At 29.9% G+C, this 17,568-nt stretch overlaps 1 protein-coding gene across 6 annotated transcripts in view; it reads left to right on the top strand.

Annotated features, from left to right (window-relative positions):
• LOC107447412 (uncharacterized) overlaps positions 1 to 17,568 on the top strand; it is a 164,378-nt gene that overhangs the window by 115,118 nt on the left and 31,692 nt on the right. The window contains exon 1 of one of the 6 annotated variants that reach the window (XM_071180450.2): positions 8,578 to 8,966. The exons of the other annotated variants lie outside the window; for them this stretch is intronic. Coding sequence (XP_071036551.2) covers positions 8,915 to 8,966 — 52 coding nt within the window. The 5' untranslated portion in view covers positions 8,578 to 8,914. Of the gene's footprint in view, positions 1 to 8,577; positions 8,967 to 17,568 lie in introns of those variants that run through there. 6 annotated transcript variants of the gene reach the window in all.

The following is a 17,568-nucleotide window of genomic DNA, read 5'->3' as shown; positions in this document are numbered from 1 at the left end:
AACATAGAATGATTTTGTTTCACGATAAATAAAAATTATTAAATTATTCAAAAATATTTATAAATTTAATCTTAACAATGAAGGAATAAAACGTTATGTTATTCATAAAATGATTATATTGTCTTTGAAAATTCATAAAACACTTTTTGTTAGTCTTTTCTTTAATGATTACTATTTTCTTTTGTTTATTTTATAACCGTCGTTGATCAGCCGACCCAATTTTTTGAGTTCACGACTACTAATGTTCAACTCCGTAGCATTGTAATTTTAAACCCAGTTCAGAAGACAAGGGAACACCTGGATCAAGTATTGGGAGAAAATTGCCTTCGTAGAGGACTTTTTGATGGAACTAACCCGCATTTGCGTTGCTTGAAGAGGAAAACCACGAAAACCTACAACAGTTAATCCGTCTGCAAGTGGACTCTAACACATGATCCGTCTACCACTGAGGATATTTTATGCTTACACTGTGATTGGTGCGAGCCTGGTGAGGAATTCGTTTCGACTAGCTATTGCTGGGATTCGAAACCGGTTCAGCTCATTGGAAGGCGAACGCTCTAACCCATGAGCCACGATGGCTCAATAGTTACGATTGTTTTATAATGGTCAGAAGGGTCTCAGATCCGTGATATTTTTACCTCTATGTAGGGTAGAATGTTTGCCTTACGCAATTATTCTAGCACGAATATTAATATATTCAATAATGAAAATATTTTATTGTCTTCGTTAAACAGCCTACCCAATTTTTGGGTTTACCACTGCTAATGCTCAAGTGTGTAGCCTTGTAATTTTGAACCCAATTCAAAAGACAAGGGAACTCCTGGGTCAAGTATTGGGAGAAATTTTCCTTCGATGAGGACTTTTTTATGTAACTTGCCTTATATCGAGAGGAAAACCACGAAAACCTCCGATGGTTAGTCTGATGGCAAGAGGACTGTAACCCATGATTCGTCAACTACTGAGGATATTTTACGTAAGCACTGTGGTCGATGCGAGCTGGACTCGAAAATAAAAAAATATTATATTGGGAGAAACTAGAATATACTAGGAGAGTAAATGTATAGGACAAAATACAGGGCAATGACACTTAAGTTAAGAAAAAAAACCCAGCAGAGAAGAGAATACTGGGCAATGGCACATAACTTTAATGAAAATCATACTGGACAAGAGTACATCGAGCAAGTATATTTAATCATAAAAAACTTGAAAATAGAGAACACATATGATTACCCCCACACCTCTCCATTATTCCCAAAACTAATGTTTTTTTTTTCTTATCTGTATTAATCGTATATTAGAACTTCGAGTAAGCATTTGATGATGAATAATCAAATCAGATCTAGCACTTATTGCAGATATATATGATTGTTAGCATTCACATGTGGTGAAAGTCGACAATCATTAATTTTGTTCTTTCATGGAGACAGAGAAATGTTAAGAACAAATATAATATCACTGAAAATTCTTGATTTCTACAGATTTTCTATACTCCGGTTGCTTAAGAGGACACCATATGGCGGATAAAAATTTTCTTCGGAAATTCTCTTTCTCCATCATCATTCATTTAAAATTTAAAAGAGAGAAAAAGTAAGTTTAGGCAAGCCTAGAGTAAGACATGAAGTTGCAATTGCTGAAAAAAAATACTTCAAAATATTAAAATGCAAACATATTATGAGAAGAGAACTTATCCGTTGCGTCATCTTTAGTTCTCATCTCATAATTTATTATCATTTGTATATTTTAAAGTTTTCTTTTCAGTATTTGAAACTACATGGCTTACTCTAGTTTTGTCTGAACTCACTTTTTAAACACTTTCAATTTTAAATTAATAATAAAGGAGAAAGGGAATATGTGACGAACAATTTTCTTCCGTTGTATGGCGTTCTCTTAAAACAGCAACCCATATTGGAGAAAATATTCAGACTATTTGTTCCCCCAATGTGACACAATATACAATGAACATAGCCGGCCTGGGGTCAGTTAGTTCGAATCCCGGACAAGGTATGGCTGTTCTATCATTCTCTGTACCATCTGTCCTTACTGTGGGTGCAGCGTTGACCCATCTAATAGGGTGCCCCTGAAAAAGTGGCCAACAAATCTGCCCTAATAAGCTTGAATGGACAAAATATCAACCCAGGTGGGCATTGGAAGAAGAAAAAAAAAAAGCAATGAGCGTTACTCTTTTTTTTATTAATTTTCCAATATTGTTTCATAGCTAAATGAGTGAGTTTTTGGCCCATTTTTAATCTATTTAACTAATATTATTATATTCTTTCACATCTAAATGGGTGATATTTTGGCCCATTTTTACTCTCTTTAACTAATATTATTATATTCTTTCACATCTAAATGGGTGATACTTTGACCCATTTTAATTAATACTATTATATATTCTTTCACATCTAAATGGGTGATATTTTGATCCATTTTAATTAATACTATTATATATACTTTCACATCTAAATGGGTGATACTTTGGCCCATTTTTACTCTCTTTAACTAATATTATTATATTCTTTCACATCTAAATGGGTGAAAGTTTGGCCCATTTTTACTCTCTTTAACTAATATTACTATATTCTATAACAGGGGTTTCCAACTTACATGTAGCCGGGGTCCACAATTAAAAACACAAATCAAATGGCGGGCCGCAACTTTATCAGAATTTTATGTAGGACTCTTTTATGTATGAAGGAACATTAAATATTACAGTCAGATTTTTACCAAGTATACAACAAAAGTATTGAATTACAAACTAAAGTAAGAAGTAGGTTTTTAAAAGTATTTAATTGTTATTAATAATATTTTTCAGAATATTAAATAAATAATAAAAATTCGGTCTACAATAACTTTAATGTGCACCTATGTATTAAACAATTAATGTGCAACAGATATCTAATTGTTAAGATATAAAACTTTAAAAAGGTTGGTATTAAAACTTACATAGTAGCACACAAAATATTCAATGAGAAAATTGAGGTTTGTCTGCTGCAACCACCAGAGAATAGATATTTACATTTAAAATTTACTAATGTGTGTGTAAATATTTTCGTCTTAAATGAGTGGTTTCAAAAAGTTAAATCGGAGAATTTCTTCGAGAAAATTTCTGATACACACATGCTAAATTATGTCCCCAAAATACAAAAAAAAAAAAAAAATGAAATAAAAAAAGAGCAACATACACAATTATTTTTGCATTTGAATAAATATTTTCTTGGATGCAAAACCTGAGAAAAATTTTTTTTTTGCACCGTTGGTATGTTAAATTTCGCAGAAACGAAGAAATTAGGTTTTTATTAACGAGAAAAGTATTTAAACCCATATGGATTTTTTACGAAAATTGTCCGCAAAAAAATGACATCTAATATATTTTAGTTCGCGGGCCACAAAAAAAGGCTTCTCGGGCAGCCAGTTGAAAACCCATGTTCTATTACATCTAAATGAGTGATATTTTGGCCCATTTTAATTAATACTATTATATTCTTTCACATCTAAATTGGTAATATTTTGGCCCATTTTAACTAATACTATTATATTCTTTCACAGCTAAATGGGTGAAATTTTGGCCCATTTTTACTCTCTTTAACTAATATTATTATAATGTAAAAATATTTTTCAAAGCTCAGTGCGAAAGTTTAGTTATTATATGAGTAAATCACATTGATCGGCGTTAATTAATACAGTTTCCTTGATCTCAATACAAGTTACTTCCTATTTTTTTCCCGATAATATAAACTTGAATTAAGAAATAACGCTTGGAATACTAATAGGTTGTTTCATTTTAGGGAAAAGTTTATTTCGTTGTAAAATTTATTTGACCAAAATATAATCTTTTTGTTACGGAAGTGAAATTATTACGCATTTTAATACTTCCAACAGTGTGCGATTATCTCCAGGCTGCACAATCACAAGAAACGTATATTTATAATAAAGTTAAAATGATAATAACTGGTTGTAATCAGAGGTTCAATTTTAGCAATAAAAATAATTAATAATTTAATTTTTGTGATCGATTGGTCAAACAAAGAAACACGAAGTCTAACTCAAAATCTGAATTTAAGTTAAGATGATAAGTTTATGTTGAATCATCATGTAGGAAAAAAAAACTCTTTTTGAATTTTTTGTTTTTCTTCAATTCGTTTCAGGAAAAAGTGGCTCACGCTGGACATAAATTTAAAAAATAATAATAAATCTAGTTTCACATGTATGCTGCATTTTTTTTTATAATGAAAATCTAAAAATATGCAACGCTTACATTCTGTGAATATGTTATTGATTTATAAACATTGTATTCAATTTATACATATTAGTATTTGATTTATATGCATTTCAAAAATGCATGGGCATTTAGAAAAAGTATTCATAGAATTTCTTTACAAAAAATTTCACGCTTCTGCGTTTGAAATCACAATAGTTTTCTCTCTTTTTATTCCAACGTAAGCTCGAAAAATGAATAAAAACCAAAAAAAAATGTAAGAAAAGGAAAAAAGCTATTTTTCGTTGATAAAATGTTTCCTTTTTAAATCAAAATAACTAAAATATAACTCTAAATTATTTCGCGTTCAACGTAAGTTAATAAATATAATTAATGCTTAAATATAGGACAGTTTGTTGACATAAATTGCTCGCTTTGAACCTTTTTTTCTTGCCCAACTTTTATTTCAGCTTTTCAGACACATGAAAACATGTATCCTTAATCGTTCATGCTTATGACTGCTCACTCGCTTGATATTTCAGTTTTCAGTTAATTGTTGCCAACCGAAAAATAGGTTTTATCAGTTTTATTTAACCATTTCATATATAACTGCGTGATCAAACCGTGATCGCAGCCAACGCCAACACCAGAAAAGACATTAAGACAAATATAATGATTTCAATTTGAATAGAATTTCAGCTACCTCATTCAGTATAAAAGAGGTTAAACTAAATTAAAGTAAGGAATTAAAGGATATTCCAGAGAAACAAATGCTTCATTTATGGTACTTGAAACGGCAAGTCTAAATGGAAAGTTTTTGATGCCTTTTTCATTCGATTTTTTTTTCATATTTCATTCTTATGTCAGCTCAATCACTTGATATTTCAGTTTTCAATTCTTCATTGCCAAAGCGAAAAATAAATTTCACCGATTCAACATGCATACTCACAAAAAAATAATTACAAAAATGCGTCAAGTTGTTTAATAATCATTTAGTAAGAAACTAAGTGAATTAAATTTTCTGGTAAAAACATGAGAGACATTCGTGCTCAGTTTGCCACCAGAAAAAGTTCGAAATGTTCCCAAAATCTTATCATAAACTTCGTTGTGTTCATAGAATAGCAAAAAGAATATGATTTCCAAAACGTTTGGAGCATTGAATAAGCGCTTGAAATACATAATCAAGAAAAAATAATTTAAGAGTTTTTGAATGAGTAAAAGCCATTTAATATGTATTTATATAGATATATTCGGAACTGTTTTTCTGTAACAAAAAGAAAAAAAAATTCTTAAGAAGCATTAATGCATGTCACAATGCAAGGAAGGAGGTTGCTCAATTTTGGACTTGATCGGATTTGTTACAATCCTATTTCATTAAAATGAATGTAATGTCTTGGAATTCGATGTCTAATGTAACATTTTGATTAAAAAAACTGATACCCCTGTTCAAAAGTGACAACATAAACAAATTACTTATACATTGTTAAGTTTTCCTTCCTTCCATGACAAAGAATCACTTTTCTTCTTTTTTTAATTCATTTGGAGACACCACTTCCATACACTTCTTCATCAGAAAAATAATTATAAGTAAAAAAAAACTTTCTTCTAAAAGTTTGTGTACAGTAACAGACGAAAACAGTTAAACCACTTGGGTGTGTTTTTGCAGCAAAATTTAATTTTCAAGCGCATATAAAACATGGTTTTGTTCAAATATGACTTGGCTGAGGGGATAGAGCGTCGTCCTCCAATGAGGTGAACCGGGTTCGAATCCCAGCGATGGCTGGTCGATACGTATTTCGCAACCTGCTAGCACCGACCACGGTTCTGACGAAAATATCCTCAGTGATAGACGGATCATGGGTTAGAGTCTTCTTACCGCCAGGATAACCGTGGAATGTTTCCCTCTTTATTTTACTCAAATGCGGGTAAGTTCCATCAAAAAGTTCTCCCCTATGGCAAATTTCTAACAATACTTTGTCCAGGAGTTCTCTTGTCTTCTGGATTGGGTTCAAAATGACGAGGCTACGGAGTTGAACATTGGTAGTCGTAAACTCAAAATTGTGTCGGCTGTTCAACGACGGTCACGAAATAAAGTGGTTAGGTGAAAAAGTTCAATTAGGTTTTAAATTTAAAACATGATGACCAGTGCGCTGCTGCAAAAATAATTTTTCTTAGTGCTTTTTCCTGCCAATTCAACAAAATCAATTTCTTGTGGTTCTCAAAATATTGGAAACCATTGCTCTATAACAGGGGTTTCCAACTTACATGAGGCCTAGGGGCCGCATTTAAAAGCGCCATCAGTCAAATGGCGGGCCGCAAATTTTTCAAAATTTTATATAGGACTCTTTTATATTTGAATGAACATTAAATATTACTGTGAGATTTTTATCAAGTTGTACAAAACAGAAGCATTGAATTACAAATTAAAATAAGAAGTGGGTTTTTACCTAAGAAATAAATCTTCTACACCGTTGGTATGTTAAATTTCACAGAAACGAAGAAATAGGTTTCTTTTTTCTTTTTTTTTTTTAAATTAAGAAAAGTACTTTAAACCCATTTAGATTTTTTACGAAAATTGTCCGCAGAAAAATGACGAACTAATATATTTCAGTTCACTGGCCGCCAGTTAATAACCACAGCTGTATAAGTTGATGTGGATTTATTTTTCGAAAAAAAAAAGTGAATGGAACTATATAGATAGACAAAAATCGTTGAGGAAACATGATAAACGCAGTTCACCATTTCATACTAATCTTTTAGTCTTTCATTTCAGGTCGATGAATGTATTTTGATTTATGTTTTTACTAAAAATTTCTTTTGGTTAAGAAAAATATGGCAACGACTTAAATCCTTGTCAATTGAAGGCTTAGTTGCTGTAATTTTGTCACATCTTAGAATTTTTTTTCATGCTTTATTTAAAGCTGAACAGTCGATCCTCTTTAGACAAACTAAGTATACTCAGATACGTAAGAAATGTTTTCAATGATGAGGAAAAATCTGCCTTCTATTGCAGCAAAAATAATTTTATCTATCAGTCATTAGACAAATACACACGACAGCAGACACATAGTGCAGTTGTTACTGTGAATGACAGAAAATGGGTGGTTGCTGACCTCTACCGGTGAATGTTGACACTTACATAGTCCCTTTGGAAAATATCCGAAATATATACTAGGTCTAGTTAAGTGCCACTACCCGGTATGCCCTACACTGATGAATTTTTAAGATCGATCAAGTGCCACTGCCCAGTGTGCAGTACCGTTACTACGAACGGTTTTGTTTCATATTTTGCTAAAATTGACTGTCTTAAATTTTGAAATTTAAATGTCCCAGAATAGTTTCTGAAGTGTAATGTAAGATTGTAAATGGTGTGAACTTTTTTGAAGCTTTTAAAACCTTCTGTTTGCAAAAGAGAATGTAGAATATGTCCCTAAAGAACTTAACACCAGAGTACAATAACTTCTGAAATGATGGATCTAGCCAAAAAAAAGTTTATAAAACTCAAATTCAAATCACCACATGCTTATTTACATGTGATGCTGAATAATTTAACATACAGAATAATAATCATTAGTTTGATCAATTTTATTTTATTCAAAATTAATATTTTCATTTAAAAATAAAGAACATGATTATTTTATCAAACGACTTTATTGAAGCAAACGATATAACAAACAATTTTATATATGACGTACTTCAAGAATTTCTTTTATTTTGGAATTTTTATTCACTTATTTATTTGCTTTTTCATTTGAAGAAATAGTGGTTCATGAATGCTCAAATGGTTTAATGAGTTTTATTTTATTAAAAAATTTATATTTTCATTTAAAAAAAGGAACATAATTATTTTATCAAACGATTTTATTTAAACAAACGATTTAGCAAGCAATTAAATAAATGACGTATTTCAAGAAATTTTCTCTTCTTAGAATTTTTATTCTTTTTTCATTTGAATAAATAGTGTTGTCTGAATGCTCAAACGGTTTAATGAGCTTTATTTCATTAAAAAAGATTATAATTTCATTTAAGAAAAGAACATGATTATTTTATCAAACAATTTTATATAAGCAAATGATATAACAAACGATTTTATAAATGACGTTTTTATTTGAAGAATTAGTGGTGCATGAAATCTCGAGGGAATGAATAATTTTGTCGAGAATAAATTGTATTTAGTTAATGAAAAAGTTTTGAATAATTATTTTAAAATGTAGAAAATGCTTCCAATGTTTAAAGAAGAGACAATTATTTTTTCGGGATATAAAGAAACAAAGAGTATTTAAAACTTCTTCCAAGCATGTCCGAGAACGTCCAGATGGACAGAAAGCAGAGCAGGGATTTTTCCGGTCATCTCATGTGAAAGGGATTTTTCTCATTCTTTCTCTTTATGACTTTCTCTCTCTTTGTTCGAGTTTTCATTTTCAGTTCGCATGTCGCATTTTTGATCGCTAGCTAACTCTTTTTTTTCCTAATTGTGTGCGCATTTCTCCTCTTCTTTTTTCACGTGCCGAATATTCTTCGAGAAGTGGCGTAAAAAGAAAGACCTCCCCGAGCAATGGAGTTTTTATCAGAAGAAAAACTTTCCAATTCTTGGATGAAGGGGATGACGAGAAATGTGTATAGTTTTTAAGTGTTAAAAAGGAATAATTCATAGGGGAAAAAAGTGTTTCGAGTTTCTTTTTTTAGAAATATATTGGATCAAAATTATCAAGATAAAACATGAATTTGAAGTACATGCCATTACAAAGGATACACTGTTTATCATGTTTATGTGAGTACTTGTTTAATTATTAAAACCATTTTCATTTATGCAGTAATAAATATGTATGTATGTAATAACTAACTGTGTACGTACAAATAGTTATGTAATTATTGAAAGGAAACGAGTTAAATATATAGGCTGTCTTCTTTTTATACCAGACGATGGCGGAAGTTCGTCCCAAAAGAAATACAACGCGTTTTCATAAAAAGAAATTTTTAAAAAAAATTTATTCATCAATTTTATATTCTGTATCTATAACTATCTCTCAACGTTTTTCTTCTTGCTAAAAAATGAAAAGAGCATTTTTCACAAAATGTTTCTTTTTCAGTTTAAAATTATTTTGTAGTGAATTTATAAAAATTTTGAGATTGCGAAGGATTATGATTAGAAATTCTTACAACTTTTGTTGAGCAACATGTTATGAAGAAAATAAAAAAGGTTATTTTTCGATTAACCAAATTATTCGATTAACCAACCATTTCAGCCTAATTCCAGTTAGCGAGATTATTTCTCCAAAATCATTTGTTGGTCTATTGAAAAAAAGCTTTCTTTGTTTATGCAAGAGACTTAAGGGATTGCCTAATATTCAAGGTTTATATTAGAACGCAGAAATTACAAATATATCAAGGTTTATAATAGAATTTATAAATAAATCATTGTTTATGTATTATAAATTAAACTTTACATTCGAATGCTGAAAGTACAAATACTTCAAGGTTTATATTCGAATTTATATTATAAATCAAGATTTATATTCGAATGTATAAATCTCATACATTCATAAAAAGATTCATTCATACAAACAAAAGAGTGGCTTAAAATTTATAACAAAAAGTGTTTTAATTTATCATCTTTTTTGTTCAAAATAAAAAATTTTAAAAAAACGCTGTTTTTTTTTAAATTTTTTTTTTTTTATCAGATTAGATAAAAAAAAAAAAAACAGCGAAATGAAACAATTTTTTAGTCTGAAAAAAAATTATTGTATCGTATTGGTTATTTAACCTAAAATTTTCAAGTTTGTTGATGTTTCACCTTATTAATTATTGAGATCCTTTCGAATCTGCAGAAAAGTGAATGTTGCGCAAATATTTTGATTGTTAAGGTTATTTATTGAAGAGTGCGCAAAATATTTAGTTGAAGTCTAACAGTTTAACAATCACGTATCTATCCTCTCTTTACCCCTAACGGTCGGTACGTTTTTCAAGTATACTTTTCACCAGGTTTAACGATTACAATGAAATTAACTAATATTCTCCCTAAGATTTTTTTAAGGGCTGCCCACCCTGACTGCTTTTTGATCCCAATAAATGCCCCCTCTTATTTTCCTTTTTGTAAAAACCGCCATCCCTTAAAAACACTGCCTTTTTATTCCTATTTCATTTTGGAAAAAAAAATAAAATTAAGTCACCGTTTAAATAATAATTACACACTGGTAAAATTATATGTGTTTACAGGTTTAATTCATATTAGTATTCTAAATATTTATATTTTGTGAGAATTATTCTAAACTGACTAAATTAAAGTGGTTATTGGTTAAACTTTTTTCGGAGGATATTCATAAATTTTTTAAGTCATTTTTAATTTTTAAGACGATTTTTTGAACAAATACCTTATTTCGTAAAAATAATTGAAATATTTTATTCTTAATTATAAATAAAAACATATTAATATAAAATTTTTTCTGCGTCTTTCGTCTTATCTTTTCAACTATTAAAGCAAATAAAAAATTTTGAGCAACAACTTTAAAGCTCATTTATACAAAAATAATTCAACGTAATGAATATTTTTTTTTAACATTCACTCATTATTTTTTATTATTTAAATAAAAACTTTTGAATTCTTAGTTAGACAGGTATTTATATAAATTTGAAATGTGTTATTTTAACAGATAAAATCTAATGGAATTGGTTATCTAATGGAAGAAGCTTAAATGGAATCGGTAGAATAGTTTGTGAAAAATGAAAAAAAAAAAACATTTAAAAATATAATACTTTTTAAATTGTATTACCATTCGAAAAGTGTTCGGCTAATATTGCGTTTTGCCATTGAATTTCACAAAGTTTAAAATGAAATAAAAATTTGCATATAAAATGGACGGTCATTGAATAAAATAATAGCAAACAATATTTACTTTTTATAAAATTACGTTATGCATGCATCACAATTTTACTGACACTAAATCTTGCAATTATATTTTGACATCTTTGGAAAAACAAATTTTACGATTGTGTGCGAAATTCTTTTCATTTGTTAAATAGTTCCACAGATGTAACAAAATAAGTAAAAACTGTTAAATTTTAAATCAGTATCCCTATGAAACTGATTAAAGTTAAATCATTATCGATATGAAGTTAATTTATTTACCTAAAAAAAATGAAACAATTTCGGTCGCCTTTCAAAAACTTTGAAAAAAAAAAACTCTCATATCTCAAATCATGTGAGATACTAAAAAACGTAATCAAAAAATTTAATTGGAAAAATTATAATGACTTGAAAATGTAGAGAAAATGCCGGAAGAAAATATGAAAATTGTTAAAAGAAAATTCTTTTAGCAGACAGAAAAAGGTGATTGAACTAGATTAAATAATAACTTTAGAGAGTAGATCTGTGATGGAGAAAGCCCACCGAGAGCTAGAGAGAAAGCTTAAAAAGTGTATTTTTACAATTGTATTTCTATGACATTTTAAATTTGCATGATTTTGTACAACATTATTTTTCCAAAAATCGGACGATTCACAGGGTAAATATACTATTCTTAACAAAAATGTGTGATCATAAATTGGAAAGTAAGAAATAGTTGATTATTAGTCGCTTATTCGATACTGTTCACTGATTGCTTTTTTTTATTTCTTGACCCAAAACAGTTTTTTTTCCTTCAACAATTTAAATTATTCACTACGTATGCTCTAAAACGAATTCCCATGTCCTAACAGAATACTGTGATTTTAATAGACAACTTTATAACGTTTAACTTCATTGTCTCATAACTACATTTAGGCTTCCATTTATTTTTTGGTTGGGCATGAATGTACAGTAAATCTTATTTGACAATGACGTGATAAGTTATTTCCTAACAATATTTAAAATTTCGCATTCTTTAAATCGATATTTTTACGCAAAGTCTATAAACGAAAATATAACTTAATGCTTAACCGCTATTGAGTTTTCATCAGTTTAACCCTGTTTTAACCTTTACATTTGGAGTAAATATCAAAATTTTTGAGGAATCTCGCTCATTTAGAGATATCCACACCCAGGAGAAAACTCCTTAAAAACAGCGAGCAATTTTGCTTATCTGTATGAGCATTTTTCAAATTGTAAGAAATAAGACGAATTTCATTTTCTATAAACATCTTGCCATTTTGCACTATTTATCTTAATGGTGAAAATAACTTATAATAACTCAGGCTAGAGGTCGGTAAGTCGTCATAAACAAGGTGTATCTGACACAAATGAAGCCATCTTCATTCTGTGTCTAACACACACAAAAAAAAATCTTTAAAAAAAAATCAACGGAACAAAATGTGTAGGTAAAGACTGCTATTGTCAGGCTATTAAATTTTTGAAGATTGATTGTGCCTCGAATTCGACAATTTAATATTTTCGTACATACTTGTGTGATTATTACCATTCACACTAGGCATAGACGCTATTAATATGAGTGGCTAAATAAATACATAACAGCATTGAAGCATTGAGAGTCTCTAATGCAACCCCCTCCAATAAAAGGACAAGAGGAAGGCCCAAAAAGAGATGGAAGGACTGTGTAGATGAGGATTTTGCCATCCTAAAAGTAAAGAACTGGAAAACAATTGCTGGGAGAAGGGCAGAATGGGAAAAGCTTCTGAGGAAGGCCCAGGCCCACAAAGGGCTGTCGTGCCAATGCTGATGATGAAATAAATACATATTTTAAAAAATAAGGGCAATTCGTCCAATGAAGGGAACCGGTAGCCTATGTTCATCATCATCCAAAAGCTGCGAGCCCCGTTTTTCTGGGCTCTATCTTTTTAATGGCCATCGAAGAAATGCCATGTAATTTTGACATGACGTGGATAGCAACTGAGTTGGTACCCCTCTCTTCAAACTTCCATACCCCAACCAACGAGACAACTTTCTGATTGCTGACGTGATGTCTTTCTCTAATTTGAGCAATCTGTTCTTCAACTAAACATGGGATTATAATAAATCATACTTTATAATGGTAGGTAGGGAGGTACTCAATTTACGTCACAGAGTTGCGCAATGGGCTGTTGACGATTATCTTGGAAACACCCCCGAGGATGATCAACACTTCCTAGAAGAGAGAAGGCCTCATCACGGATCAATTTAGTAGTCCGAAGTAACATACACAAACTGCTCAGTGGATAAAAAATAAGAAAGATGTTATTATGTTTGGGCTACTAAGTTGCGCTGTGGAGGAAAATATGAAAGTCGGAGGAAAACATGAAGTCAATGCGTTTGGACTGCTAAAATATCAAATTTCTTGTTCATGGTAACCTGTGCTGATGCATTCTCTTTGCTAGGACGTTTTGGTACGATTCAAAGATATACAATCTCACAATTTCGTCCCCGGCAGAGGGGATGGCTTTCCTACATCAGTAGCTCGATGATCTGCGTGTAAAGTTGAGCACTTTACTATAGAACAATTTAACGAGGACCGTTACCGGACGACATCGGTCCCTTCTGCTTTACTATGGTTTTCTACTGAGAATCGTGTCTTACGATCCGTTTGATGGGGGACATTAAATACAGATATGAATATTATCAGTAAAAATTAAAACACTATTAATAGTTTTAACGCTATCCGTCATTTGTCTAATTTGAAAAATTAAAAGTACAAAATTTCCTGTACAGAAAATTCGTCTTAATGAGAATGAACGCACGGCCATGGTTTTCAAAACAATCAGCAATTACTGCAAATAAATCAAAATAATGATCTAACGAAGGAACCTTTATTAAAAAAGTTCTTGCAGAAATTGCCCCGCAGTGGATTGATCGTAAAGACACGGTTCCCAGTAGAACAACAAAGGAAGTCAAGCGTCACTAGCTGTGGTCAGTAAGCGGGTGGGTGACCACTTTGATCAGCCAACGTAGTGACCGAGAATGCGCGGTATCGGTTCTCGTTAAACTGTTCTACAGTAAAGTGCTCGACTTCGCACGCAGGATCGTCGGGCTAAGGAAGCAGAGGATCAAAGTTTCGATTGCATGTCTTCGGATCATCCTCAGAGATGTTTCCCTGAGTGTCGCCAATAGCTCATTGTGCAGCTCTAGTGCGACGTGAATAAAGTACCTGCCTAAATCATGTAGAAATATAAAGTGTAAATAATTTTTTTTGTTGCCCCACCGTTAAAAGAAAAAAAAGTATCGAATAAGTGTCCCGCCAAAATAAAGTTCATGGTTACATGTGGGTCATTCCAAGTTAAATCAACCAATCACCTTTGTCATAAATGTTCATGAAATTAGTTTGTAGAAAAGGTTTTGCTAAAAAATGACTAAAATATTTTTTTGAGATTTTGTGGATCAACACTACGACTAAGAGCCATTTTTAAATTTGACTCACTTTAAGAAAATGGCTTAAATCAGAAACTTTTTTGAAATTATGACTCTATTTTCTTAATTTTGATGTCAGTAGAAAAAAACCTTTACAATTAAGCGATTAAAATGCCGCGAATATTTATATAAATTTTTAAAAAGTTTTATTGACTTATTTTTTTTTGCCAATTTCAAGCCTTTTTTACTGAGAAATAAATTTAATTGGTTACATTTTTTTCTCATTATGCTATATCATATTTTTTTACCTAAAAATTAAGAGGATGTTTTTTATCTTTAAAAAATAAAACATGGTTTTTAGCCAAAATTCAAAAAAAATTTTATATAGTAAATAGTTTTTGACCTCAATTCTCGTATAATAATGCTAAATATCCTATTTTTGCACCTAAGAAAATCAAGAGGGTGTTTTTTGTCTTTAAAAAATAAAATGTGGTTTTTAGCCAATATAATTCAAAAAAATTTTTAGCGCACAAATAGCTCCTTGACCTCAGTATTTTTCTCGTAACGTTAAATGTGATTTTTTTAATATAAAAAAATAGGTTGTTGTTTGTTTTCGGTCAATAAAAAAGCAAAAAGAAGTTTTTCAAGATTTTTTTTATAGCGCAAAAACAAAGCTCCTTGACTTTAATTCTTTTTTCTCGTAATGTTTAATGTCAACAGAGTTTTCAATATAAAAAAATATCAAAATCTGTTTTTTGTCAGTAAAAAAAAAGTAGTTTTTAGCCCAAATTTTTCAAAAATTCTTTTAGGCGAAATAACGATGTTCCCGATCTCAATCAAATAAAAACGAAAAACACCCTCTAGACTTTCTTACATTGAAAAATATGACATTTAACATTACAAGAAAAAATGCATCACAACAAACTTAGTTTTTGTTTCTCTGCATTACAGTATCGTAAATGGCCACTGTTTTGGGTGTCAAGCTTAAAGTTACATTTTGTTTTGCGCTTTAAAAGTATGAGACTTATGATAAACATAGGATCTATCGAACTGTTACTTTATTAACAGTTAACTGTAATTTATCAACTGTTATAAAACTAACTATCTATCTATAAACTAACTGTTAATAAAAAAAATGGATTTATTTTGACTAAAAACCACTCTTTTTCATCTCTAATTTTTTTTCTTGTAATGCCCAATGTGATATTTTTCAATATGAAAAAGCACAAAAGGGAGATTTGTCTTTCTGGTCAGTAAAGAGTCAGTAAAGTGTCAGAGTAGTGTCTTTCTGGTCAGTAATTAAAATAAATCAATATTTTTTTTATTCCACTAGGAATCTTCATTTAGCAACCTTTGTCAGTTTATGTACACAAAATCAAGATGGCTTTATTTCAGTTGGACACATCTTAACGGTTACAAATTGTAAAAGTAGCTTACTATTCAATGATAAGTATAGTTCTATTACACCCCTAAAAACATAATAATTAATTAGTCTAACAAAAATATGAATATCTAGTTTTATTCAACTATGATACTTTCAATGGCTTTTGTTCATTTTATGAAGTTTATATATCTATCAGATCCTACATTAGATATAAAAAAAATATTAATAAAATAATGGGTACCCATTCAAGCATATCCCTAAATATCATAGACTTATAAATGAACTTTGAGATCTTTTGTTTGAAATGAATTTAAAATAGAACCTTTAAGACTAGCCTTTTGTTCCTTTTATCTCAGGTTGCATCTTTCCGTTAATATTTTAAGTTGGGTTATTGAAAATTAAAATAACCGCTTCTATTTATTACAACCGGTTTTTAAAATGAAGTGAAAGCATTTATATATTTTGTATGAAACAATTGACTCAAAATAATCTTAATTATTTCCCTTTCAAATGCACCGAATCATTCTTAACTTAAGAAGAAGACCCCAATTCATACCCGGAAGACAACAAACAATAAATTAAAGTGATGTTCTAGTCTTGTCTTCTTAACGTTACTTTCTACTCACTTGACCCAACGACCAACATTCTTTTTTTTTTCCTTCTTTCTTTTTTTTTCACTTTCCCTTTCGATTACATAATTTGTTTCTATTTACTGTAAACAGTTTTTTCTCCATATGTTTTGAAAAATCATCGATTACAGAATTTGTTTCTTTTTACTGTAAATTTTTTTTTTACCTATATTTCGAAAAATCATCGATTACACAATTTGTTTCGATTACATAATTTGTTTCTATTTACTGTAAACAGTTTTTTCTCCTTATGTTTTGAAAAACCGTCGATTACATAATTTGTTTCTATTTACTGTAAACAGTTCTTTTTCCATATGTTTTGAAAAATCGTCCATTACATAATTTGTTTCTATTTACTGTAAACAGTTCTTTTTCCATATGTTTTGAAAAATCGTCCATTGCAAAATTTGTTTCGATTACATAATTTGTTTCTATTTACTGTAAACAGTTCTTTTTCCATATGTTTTGAAAAATCGTCCATTACATAATTTGTTTCTATTTACTGAAACAGTTCTTTTTCCTTATGTTTTGAAAAATCGTCGATTACGTAATTTGTTTAGATTACTTGTTTCTATTTACTGTAAAAAGTTTTTTTCCCCTATGTTTTGAAAAATCGTTGAATACATAATTTGCTTCTATTTACAATAAACAGTTTTTTTTCTCCTATGTTTTGAAAAATTATCGATTACATAACTTGTTTCGAATATGTAATTTGTATCTATTTACTGTAAAAATTCTTTTCCCCATGTTTTAAAAAATCGTCCATTACATATATTTTTCCGATTACATAGTTTGTTTCTATTTACTGTAAACATTTTCCCCCTTATGTTTTTAAAAATCGTCGATTAATTCGTTTCTATTTACTGCAAATAGTTCTTTTTCCATATGTTTTGAAAAAACGTCGATTACATCATTTGTTTCAATTACATAATTTATTTCTATTTACTGTAAACAGTTTTTTTGCTATGTTTGAAAAATCGTAAGGGACGCTGCTGTTGTTCAACTTAGAAACTTGAAATTACTAAGGTGTGAAAAAGTATAAAAGGACCAGGGATATAAAGATTTACCGTTCAATAATGAGTTCAAAAATTATTAACTATTAGACTTG

The sequence above is a fragment of the Parasteatoda tepidariorum genome, chromosome 1 (assembly GCF_982258835.1).
Source record: "Parasteatoda tepidariorum strain Cologne lab strain chromosome 1, Ptep-v5.0, whole genome shotgun sequence".
NCBI classification, from domain to species: domain Eukaryota; kingdom Metazoa; phylum Arthropoda; class Arachnida; order Araneae; family Theridiidae; genus Parasteatoda; species Parasteatoda tepidariorum.
The sequence above is the reverse complement of the archived record's forward strand: the minus strand, read 5'-3'. Positions and strand labels throughout refer to the sequence as shown.